General features: G+C 34.9%; 1 protein-coding gene across 1 annotated transcript; it reads left to right on the top strand.

The window, feature by feature from the left end:
• Positions 1-8,470: 8,470 nt before the first annotated feature.
• Positions 8,471-9,917, top strand: LOC104100566 (uncharacterized). Its single transcript, XM_009607823.2, has 3 exons — positions 8,471-8,870; positions 8,983-9,584; positions 9,726-9,917. Exons 1-3 carry the CDS (start codon positions 8,471-8,473, stop codon positions 9,915-9,917), a joined length of 1,194 nt encoding a protein of 397 aa, XP_009606118.2.
• Positions 9,918-23,349: the final 13,432 nt, after the last annotated feature.

Below are 23,349 nucleotides of genomic sequence, written 5' to 3'. Positions count from 1 at the left end.
TGCCAGATTAAAACCTGAAATGGCGACATCCACCACAGGAGAACATGTCTCTATATAATCAATGCCAGGATATTTACAAATTTTCTTATGACACAAGTCGTCTTTATATTTATCGACTTGACCTTTTTTTTCCGCACAAGAATACATTTATACCTCCACTGGCTTTATACTTTCAGATGTTGGGACTATCCGTCCAACTTCATATTTTTCAGGTGAAATTAATTTTCATTGCGTATTTTTCATTTGGCCAATCATTTATCTGTCCAAATTTCATGACAGATTTGAGCTCAAGATCCTCGTTAATATTAATAATATTGAGCGCGCTACATTATATTAACAATATCGTCAACGATCATTTTATATCGGTTCTACTATTACCCAATAAAGACATAACTTATTGAGATCTCTTTATCTTATTATCTTCAGGTACCTGAGCCTCTCCCATGAGGTCTTATGAAGTGTTATGTCGTGGTGCTCTTCTAGAGCACTTGCCTCCTTATTATGACCATCTTGAACATTTGCTCCTCTCCTTCTTCAAGGAGTTTTATCTTTGGAACCGATTAGTCTATTATGCTTCATGCATGCCATAGACTCTATTTATTATGAACTTTATTTTATTTGGAGCATTAGCAGCTGAATATGACATTTAGTTTTGGGTCAGCAAATACGCCTGACAATATTTTACAAATGAATTATCACTTGAACTTCAAGTTCACATTTTCTCGTACGAGGATCTAGATATACTCATAATAATTCATTACATGCATTACTTTTTCAGCTGCCCATTTTCTCCCCCTATTATTGGGATCACCAACAAATATCTCTAGCCTTATTTGGGGATCCATCTTTATGCATTGTGGTGGAACAATTAAATCATATAGCACATTCATATTTCTAGATGAAAATTATTTAGTTTCTGACCCTGTACCGATTGTGATAGGGGGAACTTATCATAACTTGGCTAGATGCGTACAAGTGTTGTTGTATATTAAATAATATATCACATATCAAATTTTATTTTGGCAATTTTGTTCTCATAACCAATGGTTTAGATATAATTAGAGGCATACAATTTCTGCTAAACCAACTTGGATTTAAACCAGTATTATCAAGATAAATCATCATAATTTATATTATGGAACTGTGCTCTAATAATTTGAGCAATCAATCTTGTAAAAGCCAAACTGCAAATTGATAACAAATGCACATGTGACCATAGAATAGATGCATCTATTAAAATCATATAATAGTAAACGGTCCACATGGAAGGTGATTGGGCCCATATTTATCACCTTTTATTCGTTCCATAAATCAAGGGATTCAATCCCAACCTTAACTGGTATATCATGAGAATAAGCAGCAGAAGAGAATTCTTGAAGAATCTTATATTTCTTCAATATATGCCAATGTAATTCTCAATTAAATTTTCGCATCATAATTGAACCGAGATGGTCAACCGGTCATGCCAACTAATATTTATTTCAGTAAACCTCTAGTTTACTTATGGCTTGTGATTGCATCATCATGCTTATACTTGTGTAGTACAAATAGAAGAAAAGTCAGGTAACATTTTATATTTACCCGATATGATTATAGTAATATAAAGATATTCAATCTTCTTTTCATTTATAGTCTCAATATGCCAACCACTTTGGCTAATATATTTGTAAATCAAAATGTTTCTTTTGAGACTTACTACAAGATTAATGTCATGAACAATTTCATTCATTCGGGTAGTAACAAATTAGTTCTTTCAGATCTCTTAACTGCTTTTGTACTACAAGATCTTTTGTCACACCATCCATATAATGAATGTCTCCTTCACAAAGAGAATCATATCATAATAATTGTCATGTTCAAAATCATCATAAGCAAAATAATTTCTTACTTTAATTTTGCTTTTAATAACTTTCATAAGGCTTGACAAAATATTTGGCATATCACATGTATGCGACCAATGATATATTCATGTAAGTACACAATAATATTCATTATCTTTCTTTGTCTCAAACCCCCTTAGAGGTGAGTTGTAGTATTTATCCAACCATGCACTAGTACATTATTATGCATAATCTTTATCACATATATATTTTCACATTCACTTTCAGGAATGAGTATGCATTCTCAATGTTTATCACATGTCACATTCTCTTCAAAGAATGGAGTATAATCATACAATGTGCTTTATTTTATTTTTTTCATACCAATTTGATGGTAAACATTGTCTTGTTCTCCCTTTTTATAATTACCATAGTGATAACTATTATTATTTTGGCCTTTCGCACGCCCACATTCATTTTTCAACCACTTGTCTTTATTTAGACTTATCATGCACTGCTATCACATTCACTTCAAGAATGGAGCAAATCAAGTGGGACAAGCTTCAAGTTTTTTCATGAAAAATATATTATTTTTTATTTAGTTATTATTATTATCAATATGGTGCATTAGGACTCAAACCCAATGTCTTACCCATATAATGGTATGCTAGGCCATAATGCGTTGGAACTTGAATCCAGCGTCTTTTTATCAACATAGTGCGCTGGGACTTGAACCCATCGTCTTACCCTCAATCTTTGGCATAATAGGCTAAAATTCACTAGGACTCGCACTCGAGCCTTTAAAATATTATTACTTCATAATTATAGGCATAAGTAAATTAACTTTCAAGAAGACATATATAACTATTTCAATCTTGAAACAGTTCCTCTGCAACAAAAATACTAGTTAGGATATATGTCATTTTTTTTAAAATGATACAATCATTTTTATATTTTAATAAATTAATTAGGGGAAAGATGCAGATAACCTATAACCACTTATATTTCAAAAACTATAAGAACTTCACCAAAAAAATCTAATACGGAGGAATGAGCCATATATTTCCAGCAAAAATATTTAAGGCTTAATGCATAACTGTGACTATTATAAATTATAACTATAATGAGTTGATATTGATTGTATATTCGAATGCCAAATTTGCAAGGTACTGTAAAATCGCCTACATATTTGATAATTTTTCTTTCAATGAAATACATCATGTGATGGTAAAAATATTATTACTAAATTACCTTAATAATTATCTATCATAGTATGTAAAAGGTCAGAACATATATATACGTTGGAATATTATATTTGTCCTATAAGAGATGTAGTAAATAAAGACATACCTTTTCAGTTCTTTATTTCAGTGGATACAATTGAAAAAAATATTTTAACTAAATATTGCACATAAAGTTAATGCAAAAATATGAAAATATGAATGGGTTTAGATGGATGTAAAACTTATCTTTGTATTATCATCCAAGATATTTTTCATTGTACTTGATCTCATTGTCTGCTTATAATTTACATAATCTTGACGTAGAAGATCATGAAATGAGCAATTCGTGCTGATAACGTGTTATAAAATAAAAGCAATTTAGTAAAACATGAACAGGACATGTTGTTATGAAATAAAAGCAATTTAGTAAAACATGAACAAGAAATAGAGATAGAGAGAAGGAAGAGATTTTCTTCTTCAATTGTGTGTATTTTCTTATCTATTACAAGGCCTTTATATAGGCATGAAAAGTGAAGAAAAATATGTCATTGAATATGTCATTAAGCATAGAAATATGTCATTGAATATATCATTAACTATTTGAGAAGATCATGAAGGAAGAGTAGACATCCACCATAATTTGATTTTTCTTATAACACGTATGTAGTTGTTTAGTTTAAAAAACGTGGAGTAACTATTACTATTGAAAGTGCAGAGTGCGCACTAAAGACCTAAATTACGAAATTGCCTTTCTTGTGTTTCTTGTTATTTCTTCTTCTGTATTTTCCCAATATGCTTACATTTATTTCGGGTGTCCTTCCTAGTTTGATTTAATTAAGTTAATGATTTCTTTTATTCTATTTTGAGATTCACTAAATCTACATTTGACCGGGTTTTCTAGAGAGAAAACTACCCTTTATAGCCTTTCAAAATTTTAATAGCCCATGTTTTTTTTTACGGATACGAAATGTCCTTTCGGCCCAAACATATTACATCTAACAGTCCGAAATGTCTATTTTGTATATTTTTTGCATAGTGACAGTCTATTTTGTATATATTCTATATAGTGACAGTCTATTGTATATAAATTACATAGTGACAGTCTATTTTAGTATATATTTTGTATAGTGACAGTCTATTTTATATATATTTTGTATAGTGACAATCTATTGTATATAAATTGTATAGTGACAGTCTATTTAGTATATTTTTATATAGTGACAGTCTATTTTGTATATATTCTGTATAGTGACAATGTATTGTATATAAATTGTATAGTAACATTCTATTTTAGTATATTTTTTGTATAGTGTCGACTCGGCGATGCAAGGTGAGTTTTGAACAAAACCTCCGATTCATTAGAAGAAGCTCAGTTACGACTCGCCGATATTAAAGAAGCTCAGCTACGACTCGCCGATATTAAAGAAGCTCAGTTACGACTCGCCGATATTAAAGAAGCCGCCGGCATACCGGAATAGAGCAACGACAACATAGTTGAAGTACCCAAACGCCCCAAAGGCGGGAAAGTATGGTGCGAATTGATGTTCTCACCAATGCTGGTCGTCCGTCACATACTACTCACCGGCGTCAGAATTCATTTTTTTAAGCAAGCAAGTGGAATCGACGTTGTCGTTTTGCATAGTCCGACAATTTTTGGAAAAGCAGGTATTAAATCCGATCACGACAAGTTGCTCGCCACCGTAGTTGTCGGATTCGTCAAAACAATTTTCATCCTCGTAGCCACATTCATGCTCGACAAATCCGGCCGGCGGCCGTTACTGTTAACCAGTATCGCCGATTTAGGTTTTACAATAATATTTGTTAGGCTAACTATTATAATTTATTTGGGGCTATAAATTGTATGGATAAATTCATGGCTAGCGAATGATAATAGTTTCCACCGGCCGACTACAAATGATATTTGCTCTTTTCTAGATGCATCTTTTTCAAATTTACATACAGAAATCTGGTGAGGTTTGATGTCTCTTTGACAAATAATGTTGTCTTCAAATAGTACATAATTTGTGTCCTATCTTCAAATTGTAGGAAAATCTATCAATCAAAGTATATATCTGAGACAGATATAGAACTGATTCTTATTAGATTACTTTGAAAATTATTTTTGCCATTCAAATTTTCACTAAGTTGGATTGGAGAATTACAGACTTTGTGGTTTTACAGGTATAAAAGAAATAAATAGTGACAATCACAGAAGAAAATAGAATGGAAAGAACAAAAACACAAATGCTACGAAAAAAATCCAAAATTTCCAAGTTTCATTAACAACAACAACAACAACAATCCAGTATAATTTCACTAGTGGGGTCAGGAGAGGGTAGTGTGTACACAGACCTTACCCCTACCCTGGGATAGAGAGGTTGTTTCCGATAGACCCTCGGCTCCCTCCCTCCAAGAACTCCCCACCTTACTCTTGGGGTGACTCAAACTCACAACCTCTTGGTTGGAAGTGGAGGATGCTCACCACTAGAGCAACCCATTTTTGTCCTAAAGTTTCATTAACAGTGGAATTAAATTCACATGTATTTGGGCATAATGTACAAATAACACCTTTAATTTAAGTTCCTTTCATTTAGCCAAAAAAATAAAGTGTAAATGGCATGGGTATAACAACCCATAAAGAGAATTGCACATTTTTAGCCTTGTATTAAATTTGACAAAGGCAGCCTAAAAGATTGACATTATATAACCAAATTCGAAAAAAACCCTAGTTTCTTATTTATTTTCTCTCCCAGTGTTTCTCTCTCTAATATTTCTTCTTCAATTTCTTCTACAATCTTTTTATCTTTTCTTTCCCCGCATTTCAATAGTTTTTACTTGGGCCCTTTTAATATTGCATGTGAGAATTACTTTTGATAGAATTATAAGGTCTTGAAGTAAAAGAAAAAAATAGAATTATAAAGTTTCCTTACAAAACTTGGTTTGCATCTCAAACGAAGTTACAGTAAGAATTTTTGGGGGTTTCTTTTGTGTTATTTCAATTCCAACGATATGGCTGAAGTCTGCCGCATGTCACAAAAGTTTCTCGCACTGATTATTATGAGAATCCAATATTGCGATTGTCGGATCATATTTTTCATTCGATATTTACATATCTTAGATGTATATTCTGGTACAAATGAATTTCCCCCTTCTTCTCTTTCTTTTTCAAGCCGCGGATTCCAATTTTCTTCTTCCCCCCCCCCCCTCCCTTTTTTTCTTTTTTTATTGTAAGATAAAAATATGTGTGTTTGAGGTGGTATACATCTATATATCTCACCATATATGCATGCGTGTATATCATCTTGTATATCGTAATATACATTGTTAGATTTGGCAATATATTAAATCAAAATCAAATCGTCCATTTTGATTTTAAGAGGGAGAAATTCATTTTGAATAAACTTATTTCAATATCGTTCTTGTCAAAGAAAAAAATAAATTTTTGATATAACAGGTTTAGAGCAAGTTCTAAAATATAAAACAATAAATATAATCATGGGAATAAATAAATTTGATATACATTTTAATATATAAAGAAGGAAAATAAATTTTTGACATACAGTTTGATATACACAGAAGAAACATAAATTTGTGATATCCGTTTTGGTATACACATATTTGATGTGTCATATACTGTGATATACAAGCAATGCAAATATTTTTGTTGTGATATACATTTATATATAGACAAAAATAAATTTTAAACAACTATATTTATCATTTTATATTTTAGATATACAAAGAAGGAAAACAATAATATATATTTCGATATACACAAAGAAGAAAAATATTGTGATATACACATTCTTGTTGTGATATACATTTATTGGTTATCTCATGCCAATATTTATAACTAAGGCTTTTTTCTGCCAATTATGTAGATAAGTTGTCATACCATGCAAAAATCCCAAAAATAAAAAAAGGTTCCCTATGCAGAAGCCTAACACTTGGGCCCAAAAGCCAATCTTTTTTTCTAGGAATTTTTTCATTTGTATACACTATATGAAACTTTATTACAAAAAATGTCCATGTTTACTTAATTACTCGGCCTAAATACGTTTTGTCTATAAATTATATATATTTATTTAAACTAGAATTCTTTCTGCATTAGCTTTCCTTTTTTAGACGCGAAATTTTGGGATCGCGTAGGATTCTGCAGAGAATTTTGCGACGCAATCATCGCAATTGAATTAAGCCTGCTATTACGCCGATTTTCTCAGTTTATCATCGCCGATACTCTGATTTTCTCTGTTTCCTCTGGTTTCACAACCATAAGCGAAGGTTTTGAAAAAACAATTGCAAACAATTGTCTACAATTGTATTGAATTCTGCGACATAATATCAAAAATAGCTATTATGCTTCAGCTAAATGGTAATTGGGATAGCTTTGGGAGATACAGAGATTTTAATATTGACGGAATTGTAGTCAGCGATGATTCAAATTATAGTCAATTGAATTTTATAATCGCAGAGCATTTAATGATCAATATATCAGAAAAAAATCATAGAAATCAAATACATTGTCAACGAACATTGTCCTCTAATGGAAATTCGGAACGATATGGGAGTTCGAGTATACATGGAGACGAAAAAGGAAAACAAAAGCTTAGGAATGTATCTACTATGTATAACAGTGCGTGATTTCGATTTGAAATGCAGTATCTCTAATTTGAACACAATTACAGGTTTGCTCTGTTATTTCAGTGGTGATATTTTTTTATATTTCATGTGTTCTATAATTTCTCTACAATATTGCTACAAAAATACTACATAAAATGTGTAGTTCAACTGTTATGAATATTGAAGTATTGAATTTCACGTGTTCTACAATTTTACTACAAACTATCTACAATGTATGTCTGAACTGTAGTTAGCTTTAATTGAGTGCAGGTTTATCTGGAATACTGAAGTTGATTGATATGCCAACATCTCCAGCGATAGTGGAATATGAAAGTATCATCATAACAGAACATACACCAAATGTTATTGAAGTAGGCCAAGTCTATAAAGACAAGCAAACAATTGCCAGTGCAATGAAGTACTATTCTGTCATGAACAAGTTTCAATTTAGGGTAAAAAGGTCTAGCGCAAGAAGATAGGAACAGTTCAATTGTCAGCATCATATTTTTGTTTAATTTGTAGTTCCTTTGTATCTTTTTGTATAGTTTGTAATATCATTGTATACAAATTGTATATAATTTGTAGTTTTTTGTATATAAATTGTTAAATATAAGATTTTTATGCTTAAACAGCCTATTATTTTGTAGCTACATTCTTCATAATATTCTTTAAAAAAATTTATTCTGTACATGGCACTTCAAGTCCACCAGCATAAATGATTCAGCATTGTTCAAGGTTCGAAAATTCAACAGCTTGCACGCATGCTCTTTGATGGACAATACATACATACAACTCAAACCTACTGCCATGGTAGTTGGTAGCATGGTTATACCAAAATATGCGGATCCTAAGACAATTTACATACCAAAAGACATACAAACTGATATGTTGTCGGAACACGGTGTGAACTTAACATACATGCAAGCTTGGAGAGCAAAGAAAAATGCTTTGGATTTTTTGAGAGGTCATCCGGCTGATTCCTACAATCACTTGCCAAGTTATTTGTATATTCTGGAGAAGACTTATCCGGGGTCGGTAGTTAAATTGCAGAAGACTAACGATTACTGTTTCTTTTACGCATTTGTTGTGCTTAGTACGCCCATCAAGGGTTGGGAGTATTGTAGGCCAGTTGTAGCAGTTGATGGGACCTTCTTGAAGTCGGCATATAGGGGAATAATGTTAACAGCTAGCACAATAGATGCAGCAGGTATTGTAGATTAATTGTAGAAATATTATTGTAAATTTGTTTTTTAGTATGTATTTTTTTTCATCTCCAGTTTTATTATGGAAATTGAATTTCTTTTTGCCACCTGTGATAGGTAGCATATTACCACTGACATATGCTGTTGTTGATTCAGAAAATGACGCATCATGCAAGTGGTTTTTTGAGCAATTCAAACATGCGTATGGTGAAAAATCAAATATGTGTGTTGTTTCGGATCGGAATGCGAGTATCTTGAAGGCAACATCTATTGTTTATACCGGCATGCCACATTATGCTTGCATGTGGCATATTTGGATAAATATAAGGTCAAAGTTTAAGAAGGGTCATCTAAAGTTAAGCGAATTGTACTTTGTCACGACACGATCATACACGCTTGATGAATTTAATGAAAGAATGTCAAAGATTGAAGAGATCGACACACGTGTTAAAGCATACCTATACGATATTGGCTATCACAGATGGTTTCAGGTACAAGCTACGGTGAACATAACGTGGATGATGACATCAAACATTGCAGAGTCATTGAATGCAGCAACAAAATATGCAAGAGAGTTGCCCATAGTAGAACTATTAGAGTACATGAGGATTCTTCTTACTAATGAAAAGTTATTGAAAGCAAAGGGTACATTCACATACCTTGGAAAAAAATACAATAAAGAGTTGGAGGACAACAAGACATTATCGCAAAAGATGAGAGTAAGTTATATCCAGTAACATCAAATCAATGATTCCATCAAACTAAATATATAATGTTAATTGTAGATAAAATATTGTATAATTGTAGTTATTTTGTATATGTTTCTGACAACTTGTTGTGTGTTTGTAATAAAATTGTAGGTGAGGGATTCAACAGATCACATCCATACAGTGATAGATGGTGTGAAGCGCTTAATTGTTTGTCTTCAAAACAAGAGATGTAGTTGTGGACAATTCCAGCTTGATGAACTTCCTTGGGCACATGCTTTGGCGGCTTTGAGGCACAGGAATGAGTCTTATGAAAACTATTGTTCTCCTTATTACACGAGGTAGAGCCTTTTGCATACTTATGAAATACCAGTAGACCCGTTGCCTGACGAAATCAAATGAAATGTGCCACAACATATAGCTGAAGAAGTTGTAATGCCACCTATTGGGAAAAGACAACCAGGAAAACCTCAAAAACAAAGATACAAACCATATAATGAAGTAAATGCAAAGAAGTACAAGGTTTCATGTGGCAACTGCGGACTAAAAGGGCATAACAAAAGATAATAAAATTTAATAAAGTCATAAGATTTTTTGATAAATTGTGTTGAGGTGTTCTGGAGAAATATAGTTAAGGTGTAATTGTGTTGATAAAATGAATAAAGACTGTCTCCTATAATGAAATATTTTCAGCTCTTAATGCAATTAGTTTGTATTTGTTTTGTTTAATTATTGAGTGTATTCATTTCAACCTTTCATAACTTGATTGGATTATGCATTTTTTTATATATATAATATATAATTGTAGTTAAGTTATAAAGAAATTATATGCTAATAATAACGATATCAAGTACTAACAACTTTCAACAAAAAAAAACCCAGATGTTTCCTATTCTAAGTAGCAGCATCCTGGATAAAATAACAAAACATAGGGTAAAATAATTGTAGCACAAATCTACTATAAATAAACTTTAACTGACTTGTTCTTAAATAACAATTTGTCTACAACTTTACTACAAAATAGCTACAACTAAATAATTTAACTAAAATGTTTCTACAGAAAAGGGCAACTAATTCTTCTTCTTCCGTACTTGTGTTCTTGTAGTTGATGTCTGGACACTTACCATAGAAGCCGGTGCATGATAAGTAGAGGAGGATCATAACAGCAAACTTGTTGACAACAGATTCAACAAGGTTGTGATTTCGTGAAGAGACCATAGAATCATAAACATATAGAACCTTATCGGTAATGTCAAACACAACCAACAACCAATAAAATTTCTCCACAATGTTTATGGGCATAATCACAAAATCAACTTGATCCCATGCAACATTTGCGAGTAACCTGTACCCCAATATGTATTCGGATACGACGTCCTAGGGTTTGACAACATCAAACTTTTTATCGGCAGGAGCATTGATGTACCTCTGATAAATTTGTTCAATTCTAGTCTTGAATATACACTCAGTAGATGTAAACCGTATTTTGTTTTGAGGACTATACTGTTCTCTCTTTCTCAAATAGTATAAAATAACATCAATGTGCTGCATAAAAACAGATTTCATTATTTTTCAATGCTTCATACAATTTAACTATAATTTTTAAACAAAAAAATTACAAAATCTTTAGATGACAGAATACTACATCTAGTCATTAAATTCTGCCAGGGTATGTATTTACCGTGTCATTGAGGACTTGCCCGGGATGTGCCAAAGTATAAAATCACTCCTTTTTATCAACTTTCTCGACTCCAAGATCATACCACGGCTTAAGTTGGTTATCTTTTACAGAATAAGGTGCCTTCCTCATATTTAAACACATAGCAATTATAATAAATATGTAGATTTAAGTAAAAATTCAAAAGATGAATGCACTCGAAAATATGAACAAATTATATAAACTAACCTCTTTGAAACTGTATCGGTACCAAAGTATAACCACTTATTAAATTCTTCCAACAAGTCAGAATCAACATCTTCGCCAATAACCCCAGTAAATGGATGTTTGATGAGAAAAATTGGAGGTCCAACAGAAGTGCTCCCCCCAGAACTATTAAAAGGGAGAAAGGAGGATCTGACATGCTTTCCAGGCTGCCTTGTTCTTCCTTGATGCACAGGGGTTGTTTCATCTTCATTAAGCTCGCCGAACTTAACAATCTGGGAGAAGTTCTCTGGCACCTCAAAATTATCAAGTGTTACTTTCCTTTTTTCAGATCTGGAGTCATTGTCCGAATCACCTACATTAATGTAGTCAACTGGTTCACCTTCAAAATTTAAAACAAAAGAATAAGAAGACATGTTGCATTAGCCCTTTATTGAAAATTGAAACTTATATTAAACCTGTTTTTTTTCCTACAATTATAATGTAATGTATAATACCACTGAAATCTTCACAACAATCATCTCTTTGTTGTATAACGCTCTCTTCTTGAATGGGAGATTGCATTTTTGTCTCCTTCTCCTCATTTTTTTGTTCTCCTGGAATGCTTAATGTAGCTTCCTGTTTTGGAGATTCTACATGCATAGTTTCCTTCTCTATTACAATAAATATGTATAACTTAATAAAATTGTAGATAATTTGTGGTAAACATTAACATCACTGCATATAAATTGTAGTTTAATTGTAGTAAATTTGCTGAAATATTGTCCTGCAACTGATATGCAAAATGTATTGTGAAATGTGATGATAACATGTACTAAATCTGTAACGACCCGGCTGGTCATTTTGAGAGTAATAGCCCTGATCCCCTATTTACTTCTTCTCCCATATTTATTTCTGCTATTGTAACTTGCCGGGAGGTTTCGTTTTGGCCATTGGAGTGTTTTGGGACACTTAGTCCCTAAATGGAGAATTAAGCATTAGGATTTGGACCGTAGTCGAAACTGTATGAAGACGACTCCGGAATGAAGTTTCGTCAGTTCCGTTAGCTCCGTTAGGTGATTTTGGTCTTAGGGACGTGTCCGAATTATGTTTTGGAGGTACGTAGCTTATTTAGGCTTGAAATGGCAAAAGTCGAATTTTTGGAGATTTGAACCGGTAGTGAAAATTTTGATATCGGGGTAGGATTCTGATTTCAGAAGTAGTAGTAGGTCCGTAATATTGAATATGACTTGTGTACAAAATTTGGGATCAATCGGACGTGGTTTGATAGGTTCCGGCATCAGTTGTAGAAATTTGAAGTTTCAAGTTCTTTAAGTTTGAATTGGAGGGCGATTCATGATTTTAACATTGTTTGATGTGGTTTGAGGGCTTGACTAAATTTGTATGGTGTTTTAAGATTGGTTGGTATATTTGGTTGAGGTCCCGGGGGCCTCGGGTGAGTTTCGGATGCCCAACGGATCAATTTCTGGACTTAGGAGGTTGCTGAAGTTTTCTAGTATGTGAGTTTTGGTTTCCTTATACGCAATCGCGTGGGGTGATCCACGATCGCGTAGGCTTAGCTGGGTAGAGGATGGAATTATTCTTCGCATTCGTGGACAAGGGCAAGCGAACGCGTAGTAAAGTGAGGTGGTGCTTCGCGAATGCAGAGCCAAGGTCGCAGTAGCGTAGTGTTAAGTGGACCAAAGCTGGGCCACGCGCTTTGCTCATCGCGAATGCGTTGGGGTGTTCGCGATCGCGTAAGTATGAGAACCAGAGCATCGCATTCTCGTGGTGTTTTACGCATTCGCATAGAGTTAATTTATGGGGAAGCAAAGTTGTTCTTCGCGATCGCGAGGCTATTTCCGCGATCACGATTAAGGAATCACTGGGCAATATTAAAGTTTCCAAAAAATTAGGGTTTTGCCATTTTATCAAAAACTTGAGTTGGGAGCTCGGATTTAGACGAGATTTTGAGGGATTTTCAGAGGTATCGATTGGGTAACGATTCTTAACTCCTTTATGGTTATATTTCACTAATCCATCATTAATTTCCTCTTTAATTTCGGATTTTGGGAATGAAGTTAGGGAAAAATTGGAAGAACTTCTTCAACAAAGATTTCGAGTTTTGGAAGGGGATTTGTGGTCGGATTTGAGTAATTTTTATATGGTTAGATTCGTGAGTGAATGGATGTTCGTATTTTGTGACTTTTATCCGATTTCGAGACGTGGGCCCGAGTCAACATTTTAGGACGAATTTCGAAATTTTTATTAAAATCTTGATTTCATTAATTAGATTAGCCTATTATAGTTGTATTTATGATATGTAATTGTTTTGGTTAGATTTGGGCCATTCAGAGTCGGATATTCGTGGGAAAGGCATTGTGACCGTTTGATTGAGCTTGGTTCGAGGTAAGTGGCTTGCCTAACCTTGTGTGGGAGAACTCCCCGTAGAATTTGTATTGTTTTTGATACATGAGCGCCGTGTACGTGAAGTGACGAGTACGTACACGAGTAAATTGTGTAAAAACCTGATTTTTCTACTAAGTAATAACTTGATTTCCTTCTTATTTGAGTTTCATCAGCATGTGTAGTATCCGGTTAGACTGGAATAGCATGCCTACTTGCCTTAACTGTTTACTTGAACTACGTGCAATATGTTTAGTGAATTTACCGTCTTTCCTTAACTGGTACTTAGGTTGAACTGTAGAATTTCGTGCCGTAACTAATGAATTCTATTGTTTGGCTGCATATTTACTTTGGGACTATGGAACGGTATTCCAGAAGATCCCCATGTACTGCATATTTACTTTGGAACTACGGAACGGTATTCCGGGAGATCCCCCTGTTCTGCACATTTACGTTTGGGACTATGAGACGGGAGATCCCCATGTACTGCATATTTACTTTGGGACTACGAAACGGTATTGCGGGAGATCCCCCTGTTCTGCACATTTACATTTGGGACTATGAGACGATATCTAGGGAGATCCCATGTAGTATTTCTGTGTACTGAGCTATTACCTTCTATGAATTCTTCCTTGTTAAATTTCAGTTTTTATTTTACTGCGATATTTCATTCTTGCCTTGCTTTATTGTTATGTATACTAGTAGGGTCCTCACCTGACCTCGTCACTACTCGATCGAGGTTAGGCTTGGCACTTACTGGGTACCGATTGTTGTGTACTCATGCTACTCTTCTGCACATGTTTTCGTGTGCAGATCCATGTGCTCCTTATCAGCTGCGCTATCAGTGAGCCGGGATAACTTTGGAGACTTCAAGGTATATCTGTCGCGTCTGCAGACCTCGGAGTCCCCTTCTACTCTTTCCCAAGTCCATTATCTTCTGTATTTTTTTTTGTTAGACTTTGATGTATAAAGACACTAGTTTTTCCTTCTGGAGTTTGTGATTCACGATGTTCCGGGTTTTGAGATTTTTTTGTATATTATTGAATAGTTAGTTATTGTACATGCCAAGCGGCATGGTACCCAATTATGTTACTATTGCTACAGTTAGTTGTTAAATTTATATTTTTATTTTATTATTCCACAAATGTTAGGCTTACCTAGTCGTAGAGATTAGGTGTCGTCATGACATCATACAGAGGGGAAATTAGGTCGTGACAAAATCATACCTGCATTCTCTTCATCAAATGCCCCTTCAAATTGGGAAGATAAATCAATACCTACAGGAACATTCTCCTCGATTTCTATGTCCTTCGCGTGCCCTGTATCTAAGAAAACCATTGGAAATATAATGCAGATTAGTTGCTGGTAATTTAGGCAATATGTAGATATATTATAGACATAATGTAGATATGTAGATATATTGTAGACATAATGTAGATATTTAGATATATGTAGATATATTGTAGATATAATGTAGATATAATGTAGATGCATGTTTTACTGTTGTTGGCATGCACTGGTTTAGCACTATTGCCCGAAAAGTGTTGATTATTCTTTTCTTTGGAGTGCTCATCATTTTTTGTAGAACTGCTAGTAAACAACAGTCATTTAATTTGTTAGGCTATATACTTTATGAATGATAATATAAACTTAGACATGGTAAATATTGTTGTCTAAAATGAATATATTTCAAATGAAATCTTAGCATCAATATTATCCTTTTGACTATTTATCGCCTATAAAACAGCCTCGATTGAATCATTGAGTAGGAGTCGAATGCTACCTAGTTCTTCAAAAACCCCTTTCTTTAAAGTTCCAAGATCTGAACCAACCTACATATTAAAATAGAAAGAGTTAACGAAATAATTTGCATAACATAAATTAAAGAAACTATCTAGGATTATGTATATATGTTACCTTGTCAACATCTTTTCTTAATTTTTTTATTTATTTCATAATATCTTTCTTGCCATCTATTCCAATTGCCTGCTTATATCCGGATGGAGATGGAGCATCTATCGGATGCCCGGACTTTGTTTCAACTTCTTCAAAGATGTATTCAACTTTATCTGGCAAATTCATTCTTGAAAGCTCTTCTGGTGCTTTAATTATGTTGGTGAATTGAGTGAAAAAAAGAAATGTGAGTGACTTAGACATAAGATGTATAAAATATGTAGATAATTTGTATTATATTGTTTGTGCATAAGTGAAAATCATTTACCTTGATCCATGATAGTTTGATCATTTTATCTTCAATTGGAGATATCCATATCTTGTCTTTACTAGCTGACTAGCTAAGTATGCGAGGGATCGAATTAGCAACCCTTGTAGCTATATCAGTATTGATGGTAGAGCAACACTCATACAACCATATTTGCATAGCTAGTGCAAAGCCTCGAATGACATAAAAATGAACAGAAGGGTTGAGCTTGTGCCTAACGGACTGAAGCAATTGTGTATAAGATTCACTACCCCATGCGTAGTTCACATACTGCCCTGAGTCCACCAAATAGAACCTAAAATGGTCTATCAAACCTACATTATCTTTGTCTGAAGGACAGAGGAAGAATTCTATAAGATAGAGAATACACAACTTGATTGCATCCTCATCGTTCACCCAACTACGGTTGGTTACAATTTGTTTTAAGTATGACTTCTCAACATTTTCCTTGTTTGGAAAATAGCTTCTCATTATTTTACTGTCATATTTAGGTGTGTAACCAAAGTCTGTCACTTCCGTAAAACATCTAAGGCCACTAATCAGGGCAAACTCTCTTAAACTAAAATTCAGCCTCTCAGCCTTTATCTCTGCTGAAAAAAAGTCGGAACCAGATGCGTTCGTATCATACTTCATGAGAAGATGAATTGCTTGATTTTGCATACATATTTTGGGCAAGGAAAGAAAATACCCAAAACATGTCTTCTTAAACAACTTTAAACCATTTTCAGATAGTAAATCCTTGATTTGGCCTGGAATAGTGGGGTCGGATAATGTTTGAAACCTAATAATCCCATAATCAACATCAGGAGGTGCAAAAAATAGTCCATTCTACATCAACGGAAAAAGAAAGTTATTAAAACTTGTTTCAAAACAAGAAAACAAAATAACTACATTTATACTATAATTTATCTACAATTAGAAAAACAGAGTCAAAACCAGAAAACAAAATAACTATAGTTATATTATAATTTATCTACAATCAGAAAAATAGAGTCAAAACCAATAAACAAAATAATTACGTTTATACTACAATCAGAAAAACATAAATCTACAATAAATCTACACAATGTAGACAAAATTTTTACAATTAAAAAAATAAAAATTATGCATATTCATAAGAATGAGAACAAGTTTTTTAGCTTTAAAAAAAAACTGAAACTAAATTTTTTTTACCTTCTCCAAAGACTGTTGGGGAATAGTTTTAGAAATTTTTTGAACCTTCTTCTTTTTGAAGGTTTAACAGTAGGAGACACTCTAATTTCTTTTTTGCAACTTTCATGATAACTTCTTTTTTGACGAAATCATCATCGGAAGCAATTTCTTTGCCTTTCCGTTTTGCAGATTTAACAGGTATCGAGGATTCACCAGCATCCATATCGTGCTTTTGTTTTGTATGAGCTTCTGCCCTAGCTTCACGAGGGGAAAGCCTCGGCTTGGTCTCTTCTTTTTCATGTGCTGATTTTGAAACTTTTTTTGGTAAATTCTCTGAGAAAACACCCAAATCAAATGTAGGAATATCACCTACTTTAGCTTTTTTAGGGCTGATCTTCGAAACTGTTTTCTTCTTCATTGAAAACTAAGCAAGTAGGCGTTAATGGAGGTGTGTGGTAGAGTATTTAGAACTTGAATCTATAAAAATGGAGAGGAATTTTTGAATAAGAGTGAAAAAATATAGACTGGTTTTTGAAAAAGAGTGGAAATAGACGTTAATGGAGTGATACTGAATTTTGAGGAGAGAGAAACGTGGGTGAGTGCAAGATACGTGAGGGGGGAGGGGGTTGTGGAGAGAGAAACGTGGGGGAGTGGAAGATAAGTTAGAATGATTTTAGGACACTAATTATTATCATTAAATGCCTAAAAATGTACATAATTGATAATTAGGTATATAATATATAATTATATTAAAACTTAAGTAGGGAGGGTAATAAAAATTAAAATAGTATATAGAAATATAAAAATTCATTTTTTCTAAGCTCCAATAAATGAAAAGTCGAAGAGGCCCACTTATTCAATAACCCAACAGGTCATGTTAAAGATGATAACTACTGCTTACCATCTAGTATCTGATAATGACACACACTTTCAATCCTTAGAGTTGGGCGCTCCTATAGTGCTATGGGATCTTTACAAAAATAGCCGACTATATTAATTATTTACCTTTTCTAACCATATATATAAATTATATATTGATTATACATAATTATACACATATGATACATAAATTATATATTCACTGACTATTTTTAATTTAAGTGATAGGGTGAGCCGCTATTTGAGTTAATTCTTTATGGATTAATGAGGGGAGTTGGCCTACAAAATATATAAAGAGTTTATATAGGGGGATATCAGAAATAGCCAGATTTATATCTATTAATTAAAAATTAGCCATATTTTTAAAATTAATCGAAATTTAGTCACTTTTTCGTATAAAAATAAAATATGAACAAAACCATTCTCAAAATCCGGAAATATTCCAGCATAATATGTTAGAGTTCAAATTTTTTACATGTAAGATTCCAGCATAATGTGCTGGAGTTCTAACATAATGTGCGGTTCTAACATAATATGCTGAAAGTTTATACGCAGGAGTTCCATAATCCAGCATATAATGCTGGAACTTTTCGTGTTTCAGTTAGAGAACTTTTGTTCATATTTTATTTCCGCATCGAATAGTGACTACTTTTTAATAATTTTGCAAGTCCTAGCTATTTTCCGGTAACCACCCGTAAAAATGACTATCCCAAGTCCTTTTAACAATTTATAAACATATACATACGTAAAGCTTTAGAACTTCTATTAATCTATAGTTCCGGCCGGAAATTCACATACAAGCTAAGTTACGATTTAGATTAAAAATTAATATATGAATGGTAAAGTTAAAACTGACGAAGTTTAGAATGCATCTTGTTCCGATTGGACCAGCAGAAGCAAATGAGAAATCAGTGCTTTTTTGAGTGACCAAATGAAAACTATTTGCATAATTTATGTTGTTGAAACTTTAAAGCATGAAAGGAACATTTCAACTAGAGCCGGTGCTTTTATTTTCAATTAAAGTTTAATGGCATGCACATGTGACCAACGTTGCTTCGTCTCTTTTCTCATCTAATTGCTGAAACTGACCCAATCAACCACACAACAAAATCTTCTATCAATTTTATTTTTATTTTTGAAGGCTAGCAAATACTTATGTTCAATCTAGATCTAGTGATTATTTTCTAATTTGCCCATGGTTTTTGTTTTGGTGTGTGTGTGTGTGTGTGGGGGGGGGGGGGGGGGGGGGGGGGTGGTTAGAAGGTGAATAAATGGTGTATAAAACATGTGAGATTTGCAATCTACAGAGTTGCAGAAATGACTTTGCCTTTAGTTATAACGAAATCAAAAGATACTTGTATCCATTTTACTTGAAACTTTTAGGCATCAAACTCTATATATAATTTTGTTATAAGAAAAGCAGATATCGTAATTGCAGTGATTAGAGGATGGGCTTGGGGTAATGAAGTAATGATCGACAATTTTTGTTGTCTATGGCTTTGACATGTAGACCTTATTTCCGATATAATATATATATATATATATATATATATATATATATGTATGTATACTATACTATATAGATTTCGACCTTAGCACGTCCGATCGAGTTCGAACAATGATCTATCGAAGTAAGATCCCGAAGGTGGAACAAACTAACCTCGAACCCAGGGAGGCCGATCCATGTCGAGTTCGATATCATTATCAAACTCGAATCGAAATCGAACCATGATGCAGAATAGATCTATCATGCTGATAATCCAGAGACCAACCAACATTGACCTCGAATCAATTCGAGGGCTCGAGCCAGGATCGGACTCGAACCAAGATCATGGGCTCGAGTCGAAATCAAGCTCAAACCAAAATCGAGGGTTCTAAGCAAGATCGAGCTCGCAGACAAAAGCCGTTGCAATCCCACTAGAGAGAATCTTAGCAGAAATTGTGAAAAAACTGACTTATCATGGGTCTCCCACTGAATGTTTATTTTATTATGCTTAGAGCCAAATCCCTCCACTATAAAAGGGCTTGGTTACCATTTCTGTAAAACAAGTTTTTTCTCAGGCTTACATTGTAATAAAAGTGTTATATTCTTCTACAGTAAAGAATCGTTCTTTCAGATTTCTTAGATTGATTCTATTTGTTGAATCCTAAGATTCGTTGTCCCTGACAACCTTATCTATTTCGCATTCTCTGCAATCTATATTTACATTTCTATTTATCCTTACATTTTGTGTTAAGTTACGCCACATATCCTCGGAACTGCGTATAAATTCAACTCTATCCATTTTTCGGGTAAGCAGTTTGGCGCCCACCGTGGGGCCGAGGATAACAGTAGTTATTTGATACAAATCTGAAAAAACACGTCATTGTGCTTTACGCTTATTTTCGAAAACATCTTGAATTTCAGATCAGCTACGAATAACCACCAATCAAATATCTTCACTGATCGATAACGAAGCCGGTCTTCAAGATGAAACCAACAATTTGGCACCCGGGGCCGGAAGGCCAATTAATGATGGCACCGAGACTCGAATCGAAGTACCCAAAATTCGAGCCGAAATACCATTGGATGTCAATTCACAAATAGCTTTGGAGGCGAATCAGCGTTCTGAACCGGAAAGAAGCATTCAGGGCGGTACTCGATCCGTAACTCGAGACACCCAAAATGCGAGAAAAATCGGCGCCAGCTTACGTATGATCTTCGAGATGCTACAAGCTCAACGAGTAGCGATAGCTCAGCTACAGAGCCAAACTCGCGCACAAAGCAGGCCGGATTCCAATCCACTTCAAGAAGTCACCCCCATAACAGAGCCTGCCACAGTGAAATCTAACAAACAAGAATCGGGGACTACTCCCGAAATTACTAAATTGCTCGAGGAACTCACAAAATGAGTCGAAGCCAATGACAAGAGGGTGAAAACGTACAATGCCAGGGTCGATCAAATCCCGGGGGCTCCACCAATGATAAAGGGGCTTGATTCAAAAAAATTCATACAAAAGCCTTTTCCGTCGAGTGCGGTGCCGAAGCCAATCCCCAAAAAATTCCGTATGCCCAAAATTTCCAAATATAACGGTACGATCGATCCTAATGAACATGTCACCTCTTACACATGTGCCATAAAAGGCAACGATTTGGAGGACGATGAGATCGAATCCGTGTTGTTGAAAAAGCTCGGGAAGACCCTCTCGAAGGGAGCGATGATCTGGTACCATAATTTACCGCCGAATTCCATCGATTCTTTTGCCATGTTGGCAGATTCGTTCGTAAATGCATATGCTGGTGCCATAAAGGTTGCAACAAGGAAATCACACCTCTTCAAAGTAAAGCAAAGGGAGAATGAAATAATGAGGGAATTCGTATCCCGATTTCAAATAGAACGAATGAATTTACCCCCGGTCACAGACGATTGGCCCGTACAAGCTTTCACCCAAAGGGTTGAATGAGCTAAGTTCGACAGCATCACATCGGCTGAAACAAAATTTGATCGAGTATCCAGCGATAACTTGGGCAGATGTACACAACCGATACCAATCGAAAATTAGGGCCGAGGACGATCAGTTGGGAGCTCAGTACGAACCCGTTCTTCAGAATAGGACAGTTACTAAATACCAAAAGGAGATCGACAGAGAACAAAGGTCAAGCAGAGACCGATATCGACTGTACATCGCAGATCGGTTGAACAACGGTTCAACACGCAATGCAGTGTGGAACAATCGAAGGATTGATCGAGGACAAAATTCTCGGGGGCTTATGAGTAAGAGCGGCTTCAATAAATATGCCGATCCTATAGAAGCACCTCGATGATGCATTCGACCCTACACTAGGCCCTCAAATTCCCGACATCGAGGGGTGTCAAAACGGTGTACGGAGAACAACCAGTCGCAAAGAAAATGTTCGTCGTCGACGAAGCTAAACCAATGTCCTCACTTTCGCCGATAAAAAGATCGGGCCTAGAAGGAGAACGGGACACCAAATAGCAATCACAGACATCGGCTTCAACCCAGCCAAACAACCAGAAAATCGAAGAGGATGATGATCAAAGGGTCCCTCGATCTTTCATGATTCCCGATAACTCCAAATCAACAATTGAGGAGGTAGATCAAGTCACATTAATCGAGCACTGGCCCGAGCGAAATATATACTTGGGAACGGGGTTGAGCCCCGAACTCAGGAAGAAACTTGTTCAATTTCTTATCGATAACATCGATTGTTTTGCATGGTCTCATTTAGATATAACAGGGATCCCGCCGGACATAACGACGCATCGGCTATGTTTGGACCCCAGGTTCAAACCGGTGAAGCAAAAGAGAAGACCCTAGTCCAATAGAGCACACACATTCATAAAGGACGAGGTAACCAAGCTTCTCAAAGTAGGGTCCATTCGGGAGGTGAAATATCCCGAATGGCTAGCTAACGTAGTTGTAGTCCCTAAAAAGGGGAACAAACTTAGAATGTGTGTGGACTATAAGGATTTGAATAAAGCATTCCCCAAGGATTCCTTTCCGCTGCCCAACATCGATCGCATGATCGATGTCACGGCCGGCCACGAGATCCTCACTTTTTTCGATGCCTATTCCGGGTATAATCAAATCCAGATGAACCCGGAGGACCAGGAAAAGACTTCATTTGCCACCAAATATGGAACGTATTATTATAATGTGATGCCCTTCGGGCTAAAAAATGCAGGGGCTACTTACCAACGCCTAATAAATAAAATGTTCGAAGAATAAATAGGAAAATCAATGGAAGTTTATATTGATGACATGTTAGTTAAGTCCCTACGCGCAGAGGACCATTTGACTCATTTGCAGGAAACATTCGAGATTTGAAGGAAATACAATATGAAGCTCAACCCCGAGAAACGTGCTTTCGGGGTCGGTTCGGGCAAGTTCCTCGGCTTCATGGTGTCATATCGTGGAATAGAGATAAACCCCGATAAAATCAAGTCCATCGAAGACATCGTCGTTGTGGACAGCGTGAAGGTCGTACAAAGGCTAACGGGTCGGATTGCAACCTTAGGCCGATTCATTTCAAGATCATTTGACCGAAGTCATAAATTTTTCTCTCTACTCAAAAAGAAGAACGATTTTGCTTGGACCCCGGAGTGCCAACAAGCATTAGAGGAACTAAAGTGATATCTATCAAGCCCACCACTACTTCACATACCAAAAACAGACAAAAAACTTTGTTTGTACTTGGCAGTATCGAAAGTCGCCATAAGCGGTGTCCTAGTTCGAGAAGATCAAGGTACGCAATT

Source organism: Nicotiana tomentosiformis, chromosome 6, assembly GCF_000390325.3.
Source record: "Nicotiana tomentosiformis chromosome 6, ASM39032v3, whole genome shotgun sequence".
Taxonomy (NCBI): Eukaryota; Viridiplantae; Streptophyta; class Magnoliopsida; order Solanales; family Solanaceae; genus Nicotiana; species Nicotiana tomentosiformis.
This window is presented reverse-complemented; position numbering and strand designations above follow the sequence as displayed.